The sequence below is a fragment of the Sylvia atricapilla genome, chromosome 6, assembly GCF_009819655.1.
Source record: "Sylvia atricapilla isolate bSylAtr1 chromosome 6, bSylAtr1.pri, whole genome shotgun sequence".
NCBI classification, from domain to species: domain Eukaryota; kingdom Metazoa; phylum Chordata; class Aves; order Passeriformes; family Sylviidae; genus Sylvia; species Sylvia atricapilla.
Genome location: NC_089145.1, coordinates 12,261,721 through 12,278,980, shown reverse-complemented (window position 1 = coordinate 12,278,980; position 17,260 = coordinate 12,261,721). Strand labels below are relative to the sequence as shown.

At 37.3% G+C, this 17,260-nt stretch overlaps 1 protein-coding gene across 1 annotated transcript in view; it reads right to left on the bottom strand.

The window, feature by feature from the left end:
• PDE3B (phosphodiesterase 3B) overlaps nucleotides 1–17,260 on the bottom strand; it is an 83,489-nt gene that overhangs the window by 18,001 nt on the left and 48,228 nt on the right. The window contains exon 2 of the mRNA XM_066320813.1: nucleotides 480–530. Within this exon, the coding sequence (XP_066176910.1) occupies nucleotides 480–530 (51 nt within the window). The remainder of the gene's footprint in view (nucleotides 1–479; nucleotides 531–17,260) is intronic.

Genomic DNA, 17,260 nt, shown 5'->3' with positions numbered 1-17,260 from the left:
CAGGGTTTTGTCACACAAGAAAAAGTAACTCACAATTCAACGTTAGCTTTCAGCTTATTTTTCTCGATTTTGAAATCTGTTCGCAATTTTTTTATCTCTGTTCTCATTACTTTGTCTCAGCATAAACCTTGTATCCTTTCTCTTCCAATGATATCAACAAATTTTGGCAGTCGAACTGTTAGAGCCCCTTCCAGAGGCACAATTTCCACAGCCTTATAATTCTTATTAACTCTGATTCTACTGAAAGAAATTTTAAAAAATTATCCAAAAATGATTACTTTTAATTTTGCATAATTCTCTGAACAGGAACAAGAAGAGCTTACTACAATGTAAGAGACAGAAGGAAAAACTGGGCAAACAGAGCATCAACAGAAGAACTGAATTTTGACAGTTTGAAGAGTTTTGAACAATTTGACAGTTTTCAACTCTGTACTCAACCACATCTCAAAAAACCCCCAATTAATTCATAATATACTGACCTGGAAATAGGGCTTGTAGCATTGCTTCAAATCCCAATCCCAAAGTATCATCTGTAAAGATAAAAAAAAAAAAAAGAAGGAAAGAAAATATTATTAGGTGATGTGCTTAGGTTGAAAAACAGCAATAGCTTAAATTTTGATTATGTGATGCAATGAGAAATGTTTCTCCTTTCATTTTTTAATATGTAATTTGGGCCATATTCTCAGTTAATGTTACCCAGCGAGAGCCCTAAAGAAGAGTTTAAAGAAATTGCATGCAACTGAGATATTGTGATGTCAGAATAACATGGCCTTATTTCAATATTTTTAGATTGCTTATAAATCATTCGACACGCACATTAAATTTGGTGGTGATGGTGCTTTCCTGCTCCTATTCACCTCAACCTACGAAAGCAAATCTATGCCAAAACCACCAAAATATTTTTTCTTTCCAGAATCGTTCAAAGAGACGCAATTTTTGTAAATACACTGAGGAAAGCATTACATTAAATCGTGTACTTTTAAAGGGATTCAAAAATCCCTCCAAAGAGAGGTTAAAAACTGGTACTGTAAAAAAAAAACATTTTCTTGCAGGAGGTTTTGTTAGGCTTTGCTTGAACATGGCTACAAAGCCCCACGTTCTGAATAACCTCACTAAACCCACCAAACCCACAAAAGAACGTCAGCAACACAATCTGAAGATGCTATCAGCTTCAAGTACGTCAACAGCACTCACTTAATTTGTCTTCTATACTGAGAAAAAATGAAAACAACATACAAGAAATGAAATTCAGATGTCTGTTCTGTTTCAATAGCTTTCAAGACTTCATGACTTCTTGACAGATTCTAATTATTCCCTGATAAATTAATCCATTTGCAAAACGTGTATTCACAAATTAAACATAGCTTTTCACTCTTTTTCATAGCTACAGAGCACAAATAACATGCCAATACCCCGCTTGGTAATTCATATTTTGCAACCCTGGAAGCTCTTCCGCTTATTTTTATAGGTGAGAACTAGGTATGTTTTTGTTCCTCTGAGACTAACAGCACTTCCATGGAGAAAACACAATGTTCCAGTCTGGCATTGGTCCAGAGGAAGGTACAGAAAGTGTCGAAAAAGAAACACAGGTGGAGACGTGTCTGCAGTGCCCAGGCAAGGGAGGCACTCAAAGGCTCTTTTTCTCTTCAGTTATCTTCACCGAGATGCCACTAAGCTGTGTTTAAAGTTAACAGTTATGACATCCTCTTGCTAGGGAAACTGAAGAGATCTACCACAAAGAATGTGCTTGAACTGGGAGTAAATTGTGCTCTCTCAGAAAATTGTACTGGGTAATACTGCATAAAGCAAGCAGATCAAAATCAAGAATTAAGAATTTAGGTATTTGAGAGTTTGGGGGATTTTTTAAATGAATAATCTAGCTACTGTGTCTTTTTTTTTCTTTTTTTTTTGTCTGTCTGTCATTGACAAACAGTAAGATAATGACCAACATTCTCTGGCCATACCCATTTTGCCACGCTGCATATGGTTTTAACAACCAAATTTTTTCATTTGTTTGTTTCTTTGAGTGGTTTTATTAAATTTTCTTTGTTGTGAATGAAGCTGAAGCTCCTCTTTCTAGACTGACGTTTCCTTACTGTATTGAACATCAGTAAACCTTTTGGTTTCATTCTGTCCTCGCACAGGGAGACTGCATTAATCTGCTTCATTAACTTTTGCCTCAATCAGCAGCAGAGATCAGCTGTCCACATGGGTTTTGTTAGTTGTATTAGTAACCTTTGATACTAATGGGCCACGAGGTTGCGTCAGCTCGCTCGTAATCTTGCAGCCTCCATTAGGGGACACAAAAGAGGTTTCCCTCTTAGAGCACTTTATTTTTCTTTCAAATATATGGTATGTTAGCTAATTTTATTTATTTGCTACAAATGAGCTTGCAATAATAAGAAGAAACAAACAACTAGCAAATACACTAGCTAAACAAACAAACAAAAAAGCAAACCAATAAATGTCTTGCTTACTGCAGAAAATTTCTGAACCAAACCATTTACTGCAACTCCTTTATTCATGTACATGTAACATATGCTCACATAAGCTATAATTTTGGGGGTCAATCTTTGTGACTAAAAAGGTTCAAAACCTTCCTTTTGGTTTTAGCCCTGCTATGGTAAATAAAGAGGTTCTTGTGACCCATACTCGCCCAGTAAACACAAGGCAGAAAAATCTTCCAATCTACTTTCAATGCAAATAATTGTTTGATATTTTAAAGGATGGAGCATCACTTTATGGAGAGTTTTATTTAAGTGAAAATTTTCACAGCTTGGATTCATCATTGAAAATTTTCTGCTGTCATTTAAACCAGAAGATTTAAGATTCTCTACTGATACCAATTTTACAGCAAAGAAACTGAAACAGTTTTGAAATTAACAGAACTTCAGTTGACATGTACTTGGCTATCAGATTTTTCTTTAATTCATGATATATCACCATTAATTAGAAGCCATATCTCCTGAGAGAAGACAAGGCAGTATATTAACACAGCCAGCAAGCTACCATAGTCTGTCACATTTTCTGGGGTCATTCCACCTGCCACACATCGAAGCAATTAACATGAACTGATTAGTTTAGGCACAAAGTAGCTATCTTTGCTGATAAGCACGGCTGGGAAAAAACTGTAGATCTCTAAGCAATGAATATTTTTCCATGGTAAATTTATCTTGGTACATATCTACACCAAGCAAATCCCCCCAGGTTAGTAGTGAGAGGGGGGTTACCTCTCCTTAGGTGCTGGGGACACACCACAAGATGGCACTCAAAATCCAGAAAGCCTCCCCCACAAAAACAATTTCGAGAGAAAGCAGCGGAAAGCAGCAGGATATTCCTTAATACACCTCCTGCAGAATCGCCAGGGTTTGAAAGACAAGGAGGGTGGCGATTTTAAAGGTTAACAGCTGATAAATTCTATTTCTCCGTTTAAAAAAAGAAATAAGGAAATTTTACTCTTTCTCTAACTACCTACCAGGTTTAGTTTAAGCAGCCAAACTCCATGCCTTGCAAGTTAAATCTGGAATGCCAAACAAGCAGCATTTCTGGCAGCATTTTTTGTTGAGAGCTTAGCAGTCGAAGTTTAATTTCATTACTGCGCATCAACAAAAGTTAGAGTATTCCCGGAGTCACACCAATCTTACAACAGCAGTGAAAAGACACCATTTATTTTGACCTACTGTGACGAGACCAAGAGACCTTAAAATAGGTCTTAGGCAGAGCCTCAGCGATTTCTGATTTTGCAACCATGAGACTGGTTGCAGAAAGATCTGTACTCTGTAATACTAAGATTTTGTAATCCATTGCACATAACGTTCTTCCCTCACCTCCTCCATCAAGAAACACCTTATCTAGGATGGACTTGAGTCATAAAAGTTCCAGGCTGTAACTCAGGCCTCTGCTTAGTAACTCACACACTTGGGTTTTGAGCGTCCCTCGTCAGTGGCGACACCACAGCAACCGCACGCTTCGGAGCTCCTCTGAAAGTCAAACTTCAGCGGGCTCTGACACTGCTGATCAACTGCTGGGAGGGGGAAAATCTACAGCCATTCCCACCAGAAATGTGTACAGGAAATTACCCGTCAGTTTGGAGGAGAAGTTCTCATATCAGCCTGACTCCAGCCCCGGAGTCTTCCCAGTTTATCCAGAGAGCCATGAACACTCTTTCCTGTTTTATGTAATTGCTCGATAAGCTGATCAGGGGTTTGAAGGACAGCTTAAACAGAAAATAGCTTCAAATAGAAAAAAACCTAACCAAGACAAAAACCCACACATACACCATGCCTTGTTCTGTAACAGGCAGGGGCTGTATTACTTTTAACTATAATAATTGACTCTATTTAGCCTCTGAAATAAATTTCAACACGGTTAAAAGAAGACAAGCCAGCTTATAGAACCCCTTGAAGTACAAATGACTTCTCCCAATTTGGCCATCATCAGCCAGCATAGGTCAAACTGAAACTCATCACTCAAAACTGGCTAAGAGCCTCCAGAGAAGGAATTCACATCACTGAAAATAAGGTTTTTTTCAAGGCTAAAAAAGTTGTTAAACTCAACAAATTCTCCCCGGAGTTGCTGTTTTGAACAATGAACACTGTATTCAGTACCATGGGTGTTCAGTCAGGTCTCAGGAGGTTTCAAATCCCTGTCATGTAATGGATGTATGCAGAAAAATTGACAGTAGGCATCAGGCCTATGTTTTCTCAAACAATAAAAACAATATTTCCACGTACTTCAGAGGAATTCCCATGCTATTTGAATGCAAGAATACCAACCTAACCACCACCAAAGCTTAAGGACAGCACTTTGGCAAAGCACACACTGTTAGCAACATCAGAAACATGTCAAAAAACCACCAAGGTAATCGTAACAGAGGCCTTCCCTAAACCAGCTTCTAGTTCCAACAGCAGCAGCAAAGCAACGCTGTTTTTCACTAAATAATAGGCAGTAAGTGCTCCTCTGAGAAGTTTATAGTCGAAGTAAACTAAAAACAGATGAGAGAAGACAATCAAAACAAACCAGCAGGCCTTCGGGGGGTTTGGGTTTGGTTTTAATTCCTTTTCCATAGGAAAGGTTATCTTTCCTATCACAGTGCACCCAGCAGCTCCAGGGCCTGGGAGAGACGTGTCTTTGAGAAGAGTTGATGCCATGGAGGGTGGAGGCTTTTTAGATCTTCTTCATACAAATGGCACAACTCCATTTGTCTAAAGACCTGTTTGAGGAGTATTTTCAACTTCCAAAGGTTTAAGCATGGTAAAAGATTATGGATTTTACTTTTGTCAAGCTGAAAATTGCTATACTATTATTACTACCGAAATTACTATGAAAGTACGCTAAGCATTTTTAAAACTTTTTTTAAAAAAATTAATCTTAAACTCAACATATATTTGACTTGGTAACTGCAATGCTGTTTTCTTAATAATTTAACTTCTAAAATACAAAATCATATCAGCTTAGTTACTCCAGAATTATTTGTTTGGTGAAAAGTTAAAGTAAGAACAATTCTAATGCTTATGCAGAGATTTAAAACACAGTTACAAAAAAAAAAAAAAAAAAAAGTATTTCAGAGCTTTAGAAATCTAAAAATCAATTTTAAAAGTTGAATATAACCAACACTATTCTGCATTCCCCAAGCTGAAACATGCACACTGTCTAAGGCCACACACAACGTTAAAATTTCTATATGTCTCCCTAAAGCTAAAATAGGATTTTGTTTCACTGGTGATACTTCTTAGGAGATTCAAAGTGCGCTTTGATGCTTCTAAAGAAAAGAAAACCTGTCCTATTTGAGAACATCAATTCCATTCCATGCTCCAAAATTTTAATGGAGAAAAATGAGGACAAAATTGAGCTTCTACTTCTGACTGAGTCTTTCATTGATCAAATATAAAGGATTCCTAGTTGCCAGTAGCATCTGTTTGACACCATTAGGCATTAGCTCCGTAAATAAGTATTTCCATAGCAACCAAGCATAGAATTAACTAAACAATGAAACCAACACCACAGCAACTTGATTCACAAATCACCTCATTCAAAAGCCAAATTCTGCAACTAGATGAGAAATAAATTTATTGTAAACTATGAAAAAGGTTGCATTACATACCCATTTCTTTTCATGACTGCCTTTCAAACAAGATTGATCCATTCCTTTCATTTCTAGATTATTCTTTAGTAGCAGCTTAAAATCAATTACCACTTTTTATCCATGTCATTTAATAACACAAAAAAAGCCCCAGAGCAGGATACAACCTTGAAGTCTTAGGGTCTCGTTTATTAATTGGAGGTCTTTTCCGCTCTGTAGAAAACGTAAATGTTGAAAAACAGTATGTTACTAAGTAATTCAGTATGAACTAAAGGTGATGCAACCAAAGAATGACTCTCAAAGTAGAGGCAGCATTATTTAGATAACAAAGACAACGTTCTGTTGTGAAATCTTGCAGGCCAAAACAGCAGCCACTTGAGCGGATTGTTGTGATCAAGACGAAATACAGCCCTCAGTTCCATACCCTGGGCATTTAGAACCATGATGGTATTTCTTCACTCCTTAAGCCTTCCTGTGAAAATAAATGGAAGAGGGGAAAAAACTAGGGTATTTTTGGAACCCTAATACTTATCATTTCCTGACTCTATACACAATTTATTTATCCAAGGTTGTAAAATGGCCAATGGGTTGTGAAGTCTGCAGATAGCCACAATCTTTGAACAGAAGCTGTGTGTACTTTCATGGTTCTGAGGTTTGGACACACATCCTGACGGAAACAGTCACATCCCCTACCCAACGACTCCGTTGTTGACTCTGCTGCACTCTTTTATGAAAGACATTACTTTTGCTTTTATAAGAGCCCTGAAATCTTCCTTCAATGAAAAGAAATTAGCCTCTTCCTAATTGCTTTAATTAACACTCTTCTATACACGAAATAGTACCAGCAATATATTTGGCCGGATGTGTTAAGAACAACACGGGATCACGCAGGTGTCTCACCACCAGAACGTTTCCAGCAGACTCCACAGTATCCTGATCTTCCCTACAAATACAAATCTTCGACAAGAGCTGCACCTATGTAAACTTTAGTCAGTCACTTCAGAGTTTTTACAAGCTTAGTTACTATTTTCAGTAACTTTGCCCTCAGCACAGATACAAAAACAGAGCAAAAATGCTCCACCATATGCTCAAGTTTCAAAGAAGCCTTCAGCAAGCTTATTCTTACAGCTAATGCTACTCCCTGCAAGCAGAAAAATATTTTTTTGTTTGGCTGGGGTTTTGTTTCTTTTTTTACATGTTTGTTTCATTTGGTTGTTTTTAAAAAGACATGCTACTTCTGCTTTTGTACCCAGGAGTATCAGCAGGACAGCGTCTACTTTGTCTGCTGTAGAAAGCTCTCAGTTCTTATTGCCTGCTTGATTTGATCTGATCTTCTTTTTTATACATATATGTTTTTGAGATCTTTAAATGTTTTGAAAAGATTCTAAAAGGTAGAAAGTAGAGGAGGGTTTTTTTTTTCTTATAATGTAGGTAATGAAAAAAAACTGTCTAAAACCACACTTAGGTCATTTCCTGTTCCTTCTAGGTTTTGTCAGACTTGCACGTCAGAGTAAAGGCCAACCAGTAATTTATGGCAACTGGGGGAGGGAGGGCAGAGGGGGAAAAAAAGCCTGCTATGTGCAGATCCTTTAATTGCCCATTATAAGCATTTTCCTTTGGAGCATGTGGTTCTAATCACCATCAAAGGAAAGCAATAGTGCTAGGTGGATTACTGCTCTGCTCCGGTGCAGTTGCTTTGGTGTTCTGGCATTCTGCACCACTTTTACTGTCATCCAAAGCCCAAAGCCATTTGTTTTGGTGTTGGTTTTTTTTTGTTGGGTTTGTTTTTTTTGGGTTTGTTTTTTTTTTTTAAGTGGTGTTTATTTTGCAGAAAGCAAGATCTAGAAATTGCTCCCCAAACATCCTTTTCCCATTTACCTATCGGCGTTATTTTACAATTATACACAGTAAAAGCCTTTACTGCTGTGTTGACACACTGTTAATGCATCATGTTGGAACAGACAGAGGGAACAACCTTACATTTTATCTTCCTTCAATAGAAGGATGTGCAAAAATGTCATGCTGAAATATTTCACTGTACACTGATGTATTCTTAATGCAGTAACTAAAAACACTTAGAGGTGAAGCAATTTCTCATTCTTATGACTTACATTTTTCAATCAATTCGTGTTTTTCCCCCTATTACCCTGAAATGCAGGTATGAATCTTGGATTTTTTTTTTCTTTTCAGCAAAGAGAAACTATTCCATATGAACACAAGCAGGTTTTTTTCAGAATTGAGCAGAAAAAGGTGGATACTGAATTTTTCACCCAGAGTTTTCTCACAAAGTTTCTCTTTAAAATCTCACATATATGTATAAAAATACTTATATTTTCCTCTCTCCCCACTCCCTCTCTAAAACAAGCAGCATAAAATTAAACTGTACAACTCTCTTAGTCAAAAATTACCATGAATCTGAGAATGGCTAGCATCAAATGAATTAGACCAAATGATCATCTAGTCCAGTACCTTGCCATTAGCAAGGGCAGCCACCTCAAGATAAGGATATTCTCAAGTAAACAGCAACACAGCCCAAGAAGCCAATATATGGTACAACATAGATCGCACGTATAGTACAGAAGTCAGTGGATTTTTTCACCTTCGTCTTTCTCAGACCTAACATAACACTCTGACAGATCCAACATCACACACAAAGGCATTTCACAGGTTAAATGCAGATTGTGCTAAGTTCCCTTTCTTTCTGGATCTGTTGTACAGTGAGGAAGCAAACAACCAGCAGCCCTTTTATGCAGTTCTCCACTGAACAATTTGTTTTTGCAAAAGCTTTGAGTTGTTCTCCAGCTGACTTCAGGCACAAGACAAGTTTTTTTTTCAGACTATGAGGCTGCATTTTCATATCCCTTAGGCTACTTCAGACACACAGCACCTCCAGCATGACAAACTCTCTAAATCACTGAACCCCAACACTTTTAACTCGATTGTGTTAATTGCCCTCTTAGGGCTTTTTCTTTACAAAATTGCCACAGGATACAGGCTTCACAAAAATGAGTGTTGTTTTCTTTCAATGACTTGAGGGTGACCCAAAAAGAAATATTACAGGGACTGGAGTTAGAGAAGTAAGCTGAAAGAAACTGGTCAAGACGCCAAAGAAGATATTATGTCATAAAGGAAAGCAAATATTGCTGCAGTGCTTTGGTTGGAAGTTATACACTGGGGCTGAACTGACTTCATTCTCAGTTGTTCAAGCTCAAGATTTAAAAGCAATAATTTAAAAACAGATGAGAATATAATTATGAGACTGATTGCAAGAGCAAATACGTTAATGAAAGTTAAATCAGTATTAAGAAAAATTATCTTAATGGACAAGTTTCTGGTTGAAGTGCCAGGAAATACAAGATGATATCTCTTAGGGGGAGAAAAATATTGAAACTCTGAAGAACGTAATACAGATTGCTCTCAGAAAGAGAGGGGAATGCAAATTGCTGCATTCTACAGAAAGTGCCAATTTACTTCTCTCTAATGTATTCATGGTAAGTAGTACTTTAGTTGGCAGCTTTGTAAGCAGCTGAGAAAAGAATCAAATGACAGCAGATTTGAAAGAAAGCAGATTTTTTTCCCCACACAGTAACATTGTTATGCTGTTCTAAATGCAAAATAAACAACAATGATGCTTTCCCACTTGTAGCAGCATTAGGTGATGACTAACTTAAACAAAATGACTTGGGAAGATCCACTTTGTGCCCAAAATGCAAATCTTCTATTGATATTTATTTATCTTGCATGTGCAGTGTGAAGAAAGGAATTACCACTAGCGGTATGGGAGGGTCACAAACATCATTGCACCTTGCCTCATGATCAATTCATCAAAGAAAATGTGCCCTCAGACTATAGATGGTAGTGGTTATCATTTATAATCTGGTGAAAGAGTTCTCTGTGAAAAGACTGAGGGATGAACAGGCTCAGATTTCAGCTAAAAGAAGGAAAAAGAATCCCAACCAGCCTCAAACTCCAGAAGTCATTGTGGTTTAATAAGGTTTAGTAGCACATCCTTCTTAATGAGATCCCCTTTATGTAGGTGTAAACTGAATTTCACATTCTGCTAATGTGGTAACTAAAGGTACACTTCCAGCAAAGAAAAATCATCTCTGTCCCACAACTAACATTTCCTAAATCAGAGGTTCTTTTCTCCACTAGCTTTTTATATGTTATCTTCCATTCTGCTGTTTCAACTATCACAGGACTTTCACACTCTTGAAGACATAACTGTGGAACCTGCTATACACAAAGGTCATGCAAAATTGCATCTAAAACCCTTCTGGATTTCCATTCCATTGTTTTGATTTACTCTCTAAAGGGTTACTTTCTCTTTGTAGAGCACAGGTTACAGATACCTACAGCATTCTTATTGCAAAGGTTTCTAAATAACATGGGATCAAAGCCTAGCACAAAAAAGCTGACTTGCTCTCTAGTTTTGTTTCTATAAGTCTTCCCACAATTTTGATGAGTGAATTCCTAATCCAACCTCCTCTCCATTAAAAGAAAATTTAAAAAAAAACCAAACTTTTTTTCTATAACGTATCTTATGATTTTGGTGAGTAAAATCATTACCCAAACCTCCCACTCCCCTCCAAAAAAATAAAAATCTTATAAATACCCAGACACCACTTTTTTTTATTTTTATTTTTTCTTTCATTTTGGTAGCATGACTCAGATGGAGAAACTAATATGAAAGAAAGAGGTCAAGATGGGTCAAGTGTCTTCCAGTGACTGCAAGATAATAAGGATAGCTTGCCAGCTTTTTCTATACAAGCAGAAAAAGCATTGGAATCTCCTTTCAAACTGCAAGACATTTTCAGCAAAATCATCACAATAGTGAAAGTTACATAAACATCTACAGAGAACAACATTGGCAGTGAGAATATAATTTGCCATTTGGGACAAGTATTACTTACAATAAAGTTGCAGTGTAGCATGCTCAATAAATCCATCAAATTTTATAAATGCATGCGAAGAAACTTTCCTTGGGGAACAACATTTTTTTTTTTGTTTCTCAGCCTTTTTTTTAACAGTGTCTAATGTGTTAGCTATGAAATCTCTTTCAGACTTTTCAAAATAGTTACTAATAAGATGAACCCAAAAAAAAGAGAAGCCTGCACTCATCTGTGACTAATTCTATGTTCTTATCAACAAATTCAACCCTTGACTAGCATCTCATAAAACTTGCATATGTTTTGATTTATTTTCTCTAAAGCAGAAAACCGGAAAATACCAAGAATTTTAACCATAGAAAAACAATGGGATGCCAAGGGTCCCAGCAATATCTGACTAGAAAACTACTGTCCCAGCAAGGCAAGCAGAAAAGCTTTGACAAAACTTATCAGACCATTGCAATTTGCCATTCCATCAAAAAAAAAAAATCCTTAAAACCTCATAATCTTTACTTAAAAGGCAAATATTTATATAGCTTGGGAGTTTTTAACTGAAAGCTACATACACCTCAGGCTTTGAAAAAAAAACATTTTTTCCATTTCAGGATTTTTAATTTTACTCTCAAATTAATGCATATAAAAGATAACTTTTACAGCATTTTATTACTAAATTTAAACTGATATGAAGCAGTTCAAATTTTTTCTCTAGTTGAGTAATTTTAACATATCAGTGAACTTTTGATGCCCAAAATACATATTTTAATCAAATACTCTTGCAAAGCACATTCAAATTAAAGCAGGAGAATGTCTGGACAAAACAACTAATCAGGTAATTAGTCATTCATGTAGGAAAGATTTTATTCTAGGAACCTTCAAAGGAATAAAATCTGTACATTGTGTTAAAACCAATCACAAACTCCGTCTTGTACCATAGGACCAGAAAATGGTAGCTACACCATCAGCTTTTAAAAGCATCCAGAAAAATGCGAGGAAAACATCAGAAAAATTGGACAGAAACTGGGGGGATGAGATAGGGACAGAGCCCTACAAAATTAATTTATACCTACACCATGTAAATGTAATATTGACAAAAAATCAGTAGGGTTTTCTACACTAATACCTTGCCAAAGGAATCTACTGGACTTTTTGAAACTGATTGCACACACCAGTAAAAGTGGACCAGCCAGTCAGTGTGTTTCGATTTAAAAACAAACACAAACAAAACAAAATGAACAACTTTAATATGGTCTCTCCTTAATGATCCTGAAGAAGTCACATTTACATGGGAACAAAGGAATGGCTCTCCTCAGGATTAGCAATCTGCTAAAACATAAAAAATAAAGAATGAGAGTAGAATGTCCAAAAAAATTAAAAAAAAAAAAATAAAATTTAAGAAGTGCCAATAGAGACTTCCTCAAAGATTCAAGCTGGGATCTATCCTAATCAGCCCACCCAAAAGGAACTGAAAGAGCAATAGATGTCTGAAGTGTCAACATGCATTGACAACACAAAGTTTGTGAGGATATTCATAAATGGAGCTGATTGTGAAAAAACAGCAATAGGCCTTAATGCAGTGATTAAATAGGAATAAAACATTGCTGAAATTGTGCACTAATGAGCAAATGCTGAGAACAAAAATTAATTTTAAACTATTTATATAGGAAGCTGGGTTTATATTACAGCAATAACAACCAGAAAAGAGATCTTGGAGTCAATTGCTTCAGCAATTCTCAAAGATGCTAAATGAAATATTAGAAAAGGAACATCAAACAATACGGACAAAACAGCGTCACTGCATAGATCTGAGCAACACCCACAGTCCGAGCTGCAGAGAGACAGAAGTACCGAAGAAATAAAAAAGGGCAGGCTAATGAGAGCAATCAAAGGGATGGAGCAGTTTCTACTGTGAGGAGCTGCACAGACTGTGAGACTGGGATCCCTCAAGCGTGAGGAAAACAGGGATTATTACAATGCTCTGCAGTTACCAGTGTCATGGAATGGTTGGGCCGTGCTGTTCACAAGCACTACAATGGGGGCCATGCAATTAGACCATCTGGCAGCAGGCTTAAAACAAGCCTAAGGAGGTATTTCTCACACACTACATAAATAAATCATTGCAGTAATTGCTGATGGTTTTTACAGGAAAAACACGTAACCAAAGATGTTCAAAAACTTCACACAGACTCATCAGTCCATGGCTACTCACCACAGCACAGACGTATCCTCTAGCTAAGGATGGCCCAAGCTGTGATGAGACAAAACATGGCAGAGAACCCCAGAAGGGAAAGAAACACTTCTGAAAGAAATGCCACTACTGACTATTGCTAAAGCTAAAAAGCCTGGGCTGAGTGGGCCAGTTTGATATTATCTCCAATTAATGTAAAGAAAGTAATTATAGAAATGGGCCCTTCTTAGAAATCTTCCTAGTTGCATTAAACTGTACTGTTCTTCACATCCTCGGGAAGTTTCCTAATGAGGCCTGCTTGTAAAATTGCTCCTCTCATCCATTTCTGTCTGAATTAGAGGTCTCCAGCCTCTTTCTGTAAATCTCACAGAATCACAGAGTAGTTCAAGTTGAAAGGGACCTCTGGAAACAATCCAGTCCAACTCCCTGCCAAGGCAGGGTCACAGGAGCAGTGACACAGGAGCACACCCAGGTGGGTTTGAATGTCTGCAGAGAGGGACACTCCAGGATCTCCCCGGGCAGCTGCCCCAGGGCTCTGACACCCCCAGTGTAAAGTTCTTCATTTTGAGGTGGAACTTGTGTTTTGGTTTATGGCCATTGCTCCTTGTCCTGTCCCTGGGCACCACTGAAAAGAGTCTGGCACCATCCTCTTGACATCCACCTTGGAGATATTTACACGCATTGATGTGATCCCCCCTCAGTATTATCTTCTCCTGACTAAACAAGTGCAGCATTCTTCCTCCACTATTCTAGTTTGGAATATTCTTCTCTTCTCCCCACTCACTATGCTGCCAAGAGCAGCACAAGGCTCCTACTCCACCCAGAGAGTTCCACACGACCCAGTCACTAACTCTGAAAGAAATATACTTTAAAAAAAATACATATTATCCACCTGATTTGTTTACATTATGGCTCAGGTATTATTTAATCCATTTGTTCCTTTTGTAGAAAAAGTGATGTTAATGATTTCGCCCTCCTCCAGCAATAACTAAGCATGTGGATTCTTCAAAACTTAAATTCAAACCAGATCAACAGCTTGGGAAAGCCTAATTACATTCCTTTTCAGGTTGTCTGTATTTTTATATATGTGTATGTGCATATACTTGTGTTTATGTACATATGTATATACACACAAACTCTACAGAAAAGGGTACATAAAGTGTCTAATCACATTATAAAAGCTCTTTAAAACATATCATCACACTAACAGTAATATCACCTCTGTCATGCTAGAGCATCAGCAAACTAACATAATAAGTGAAGAAACATTAAAACATCACCTTGCATAATGCTCAGAAAATTCATGGAAAAAGTAGGCTACAGAACTTTGGCTTTTTCATGCAATGCATCTCATCTCTTTCATTTTTCATTACACTTTCAAAATGTGAACATCTGGCAGGCAACTAAAAATAATCAGGAAGGTTCAACAGAGACAAATAGGAGGAAGAGCAGCACTTGCAGCAGCAGAGACCTCCAGTAACAAAATGCAGCACCAAATATTAAACACAAAACTGAACCAAGTGCAGATAGCAAGCCAATAGAGCTGAGAACTTGCTTACAATTATGCTGAACTAATCAAACACATTGATCAATCTGTTATCACACATCCAATTAGAATCTACTTCTTGAAGATCAGAGGAAATTGCAAGTCTAATCTGAAGATGACAGGCACTGTCACAACTGTAACTTTAACTGCTGTAACAGGCACATCCCTGAACATCATCACTGAACAGCTTAAAAGAACCTAAATTCAGAAAAGATGTGTAAGAATTCTTGAGGAGATTAGCACTTTCTTTAAAACTAGCTAGAGACCTTGAGAAGCTGCATTTGAAATTTAAATGTGATCATTGCTAATTACATTTCTAAATGAAAACAAGTTTAGTTCTGTCTCCATTCTTTATCCTCAAGTAATTTTACACTTACTGCTTGGAAAGAATTTAGATGAGCAGCAGCAAAAGGAGCAAAGGAGAACAAAGGAGAAATAAGGAAGGAAAATATTATTGTGAGATCCTAAATTACTATTCCTTAACTTGCTATTTTCTGTCAAAAGAATTATTGAATATTTTAAAGTATTTTACAGACTTTTCAGATTATCATACAAAGGTCCATGATCTGCTCTATCTACACAAGTACTTATTTTAAAATTTGATGGTGATGGCTGATGATCACATGATCCATAAAAAAAACCAGAGAAATAAACTAACTATATAGAAAAAAACATACTTATGTTAATGAAATTGGCAAGAAAAATCACAAATAATCACTGACTTAATTTTATACACCATGGATACCATTGTAAATGAAGATAGTTTGCAGACAAAAGGTTAAAATCAGGCAGCCATAAACTCAGAAATGTAAAAACAGATGGACAACACTTTGTCTAAAATACATGGAAACACCAAATTATTTATTCTATGGTATCTTTTTGCCTTTCTGTATTTAATTCTTTCTTTTTAATCTGCCTTTTTATACTGCCTAACTTTTTTATATTTGTTTCTGCCAAGGACAATCAGCTGGCCAATAAGGGCAATTAGATCAGCAAGACATCACATAATTGCCAGGGATTCTGACCCAAAGATCAGCCAGAAGGAAGTTGATGGGGAAAAATAGTAAAAACAGACAACCAAAAATCTCTCAAATTTTAAGGAAGACAGACTTCAGAAAAAAAGAAACAAACAAGCAAGCAGACAAACAAAAAAAATGAACAAACAAACAAAAACCCCAAACTCAATTCACCTGAAAATCACCCACTGCATTTGCTGCTTCTTTTATTTTTTTTCCTGCTTTCCCATTTTTACAGTAAAAACCCATTAGAGTTTGCCCTTATTTCAACCCCTTCTCTCCATCAGGCCATTAAGATTTCGGTCTTTCCAGGCGTACCTGTGCAGTGGTTCTTTCATGGTCAGAGAAGACAGCTATCATAGAATCACAGAATACCCTAAATTGGAAGAGACCCTCCAGGATCATGGAGTGCAGCTCCTGGCCCTGCACAGGACATCCCCAGGAGTCACACCATGTGCCTGAGGGCATTGTCCAAACACTTCTTGAGCTCTGTCAGGCTGGTGCTGTGATCACTGCCCTGGGGAACTGTTCCAGTGTCCAACCACCCTCTGGGTGAAATCCAAACCTTTCCCAGATATCCAACCTAAATGTGCCCTGGCACAGTCTCATGCCATTCCCTTGGGTCCTGTCACTGGTCACCACAGGGAAGAGATCCGTGCCTGCTCCTCTGCTTGTCCTCCATGAGGAAGCTGCAGATTTCAATGAGGTCTGCCCTGTCTCCTCTTCTCTGTTACACAGCTATCAGTCAGAAATGCTCATTAAAGACCCATTACTAATTCCAGGTTAAATCAAACAGGGAGGACACACTTCCTCCTTTGGAGCTCTGTGCTGGCAGTTGCCTCTGTTCCCTTCGCTTCAGTTATGCCATTGATTGCTGAAAGTATCTTTGAACACTGAGGAAAAGCAGCCACAGCAGCTTTAACAGCAGATGACAAAACAGGATACACAAGCACTTATGAAATATTAAGCCTAGAGGGACTAATTTTATTCTTTAATTACATAAATCAGAGCAGAGCATAGTAATTTCTGCAGCCATCCCATAACTACCAACTGGTTCACTCTAGAACCTGTCTTTAATGACAATGTCTGGGTCTTATCACAGAAGTTAATTTTAGTTGAGAGAGAGTAAGTGTGAATGAATGCTTTAAATATTTGCTCCAGATTATGCAGCATTATGCAGAATTATCACACTAAATCACCTCACCTCTGCAGACTACATGGGAGCACAGAAAAGTCATCCTCCAAAAATTAGTGTTATTTTAAAAACTGTTTCTGCACTGAACAAATACAGCAAGAGAGAGTTTATATCTCTCCTCAGATTCCAGCTTCCCACAGGATCTTTTGCATGTACAAGGAGGAGTCCTATGACAAGTTCAGCAGAGCTGGAAGATCACTGTTACACTTCAGCTTTTTCTCTCAGGAGTAAAATAAACAAATCTTGCATTTCAAGACCATCACAAATATTGGGAGGCTGAGGGATCAACATCTGCCATAACCACAAAGGCTAAACTATTTAAATGCTTTAACGACTAAAAAGCAATT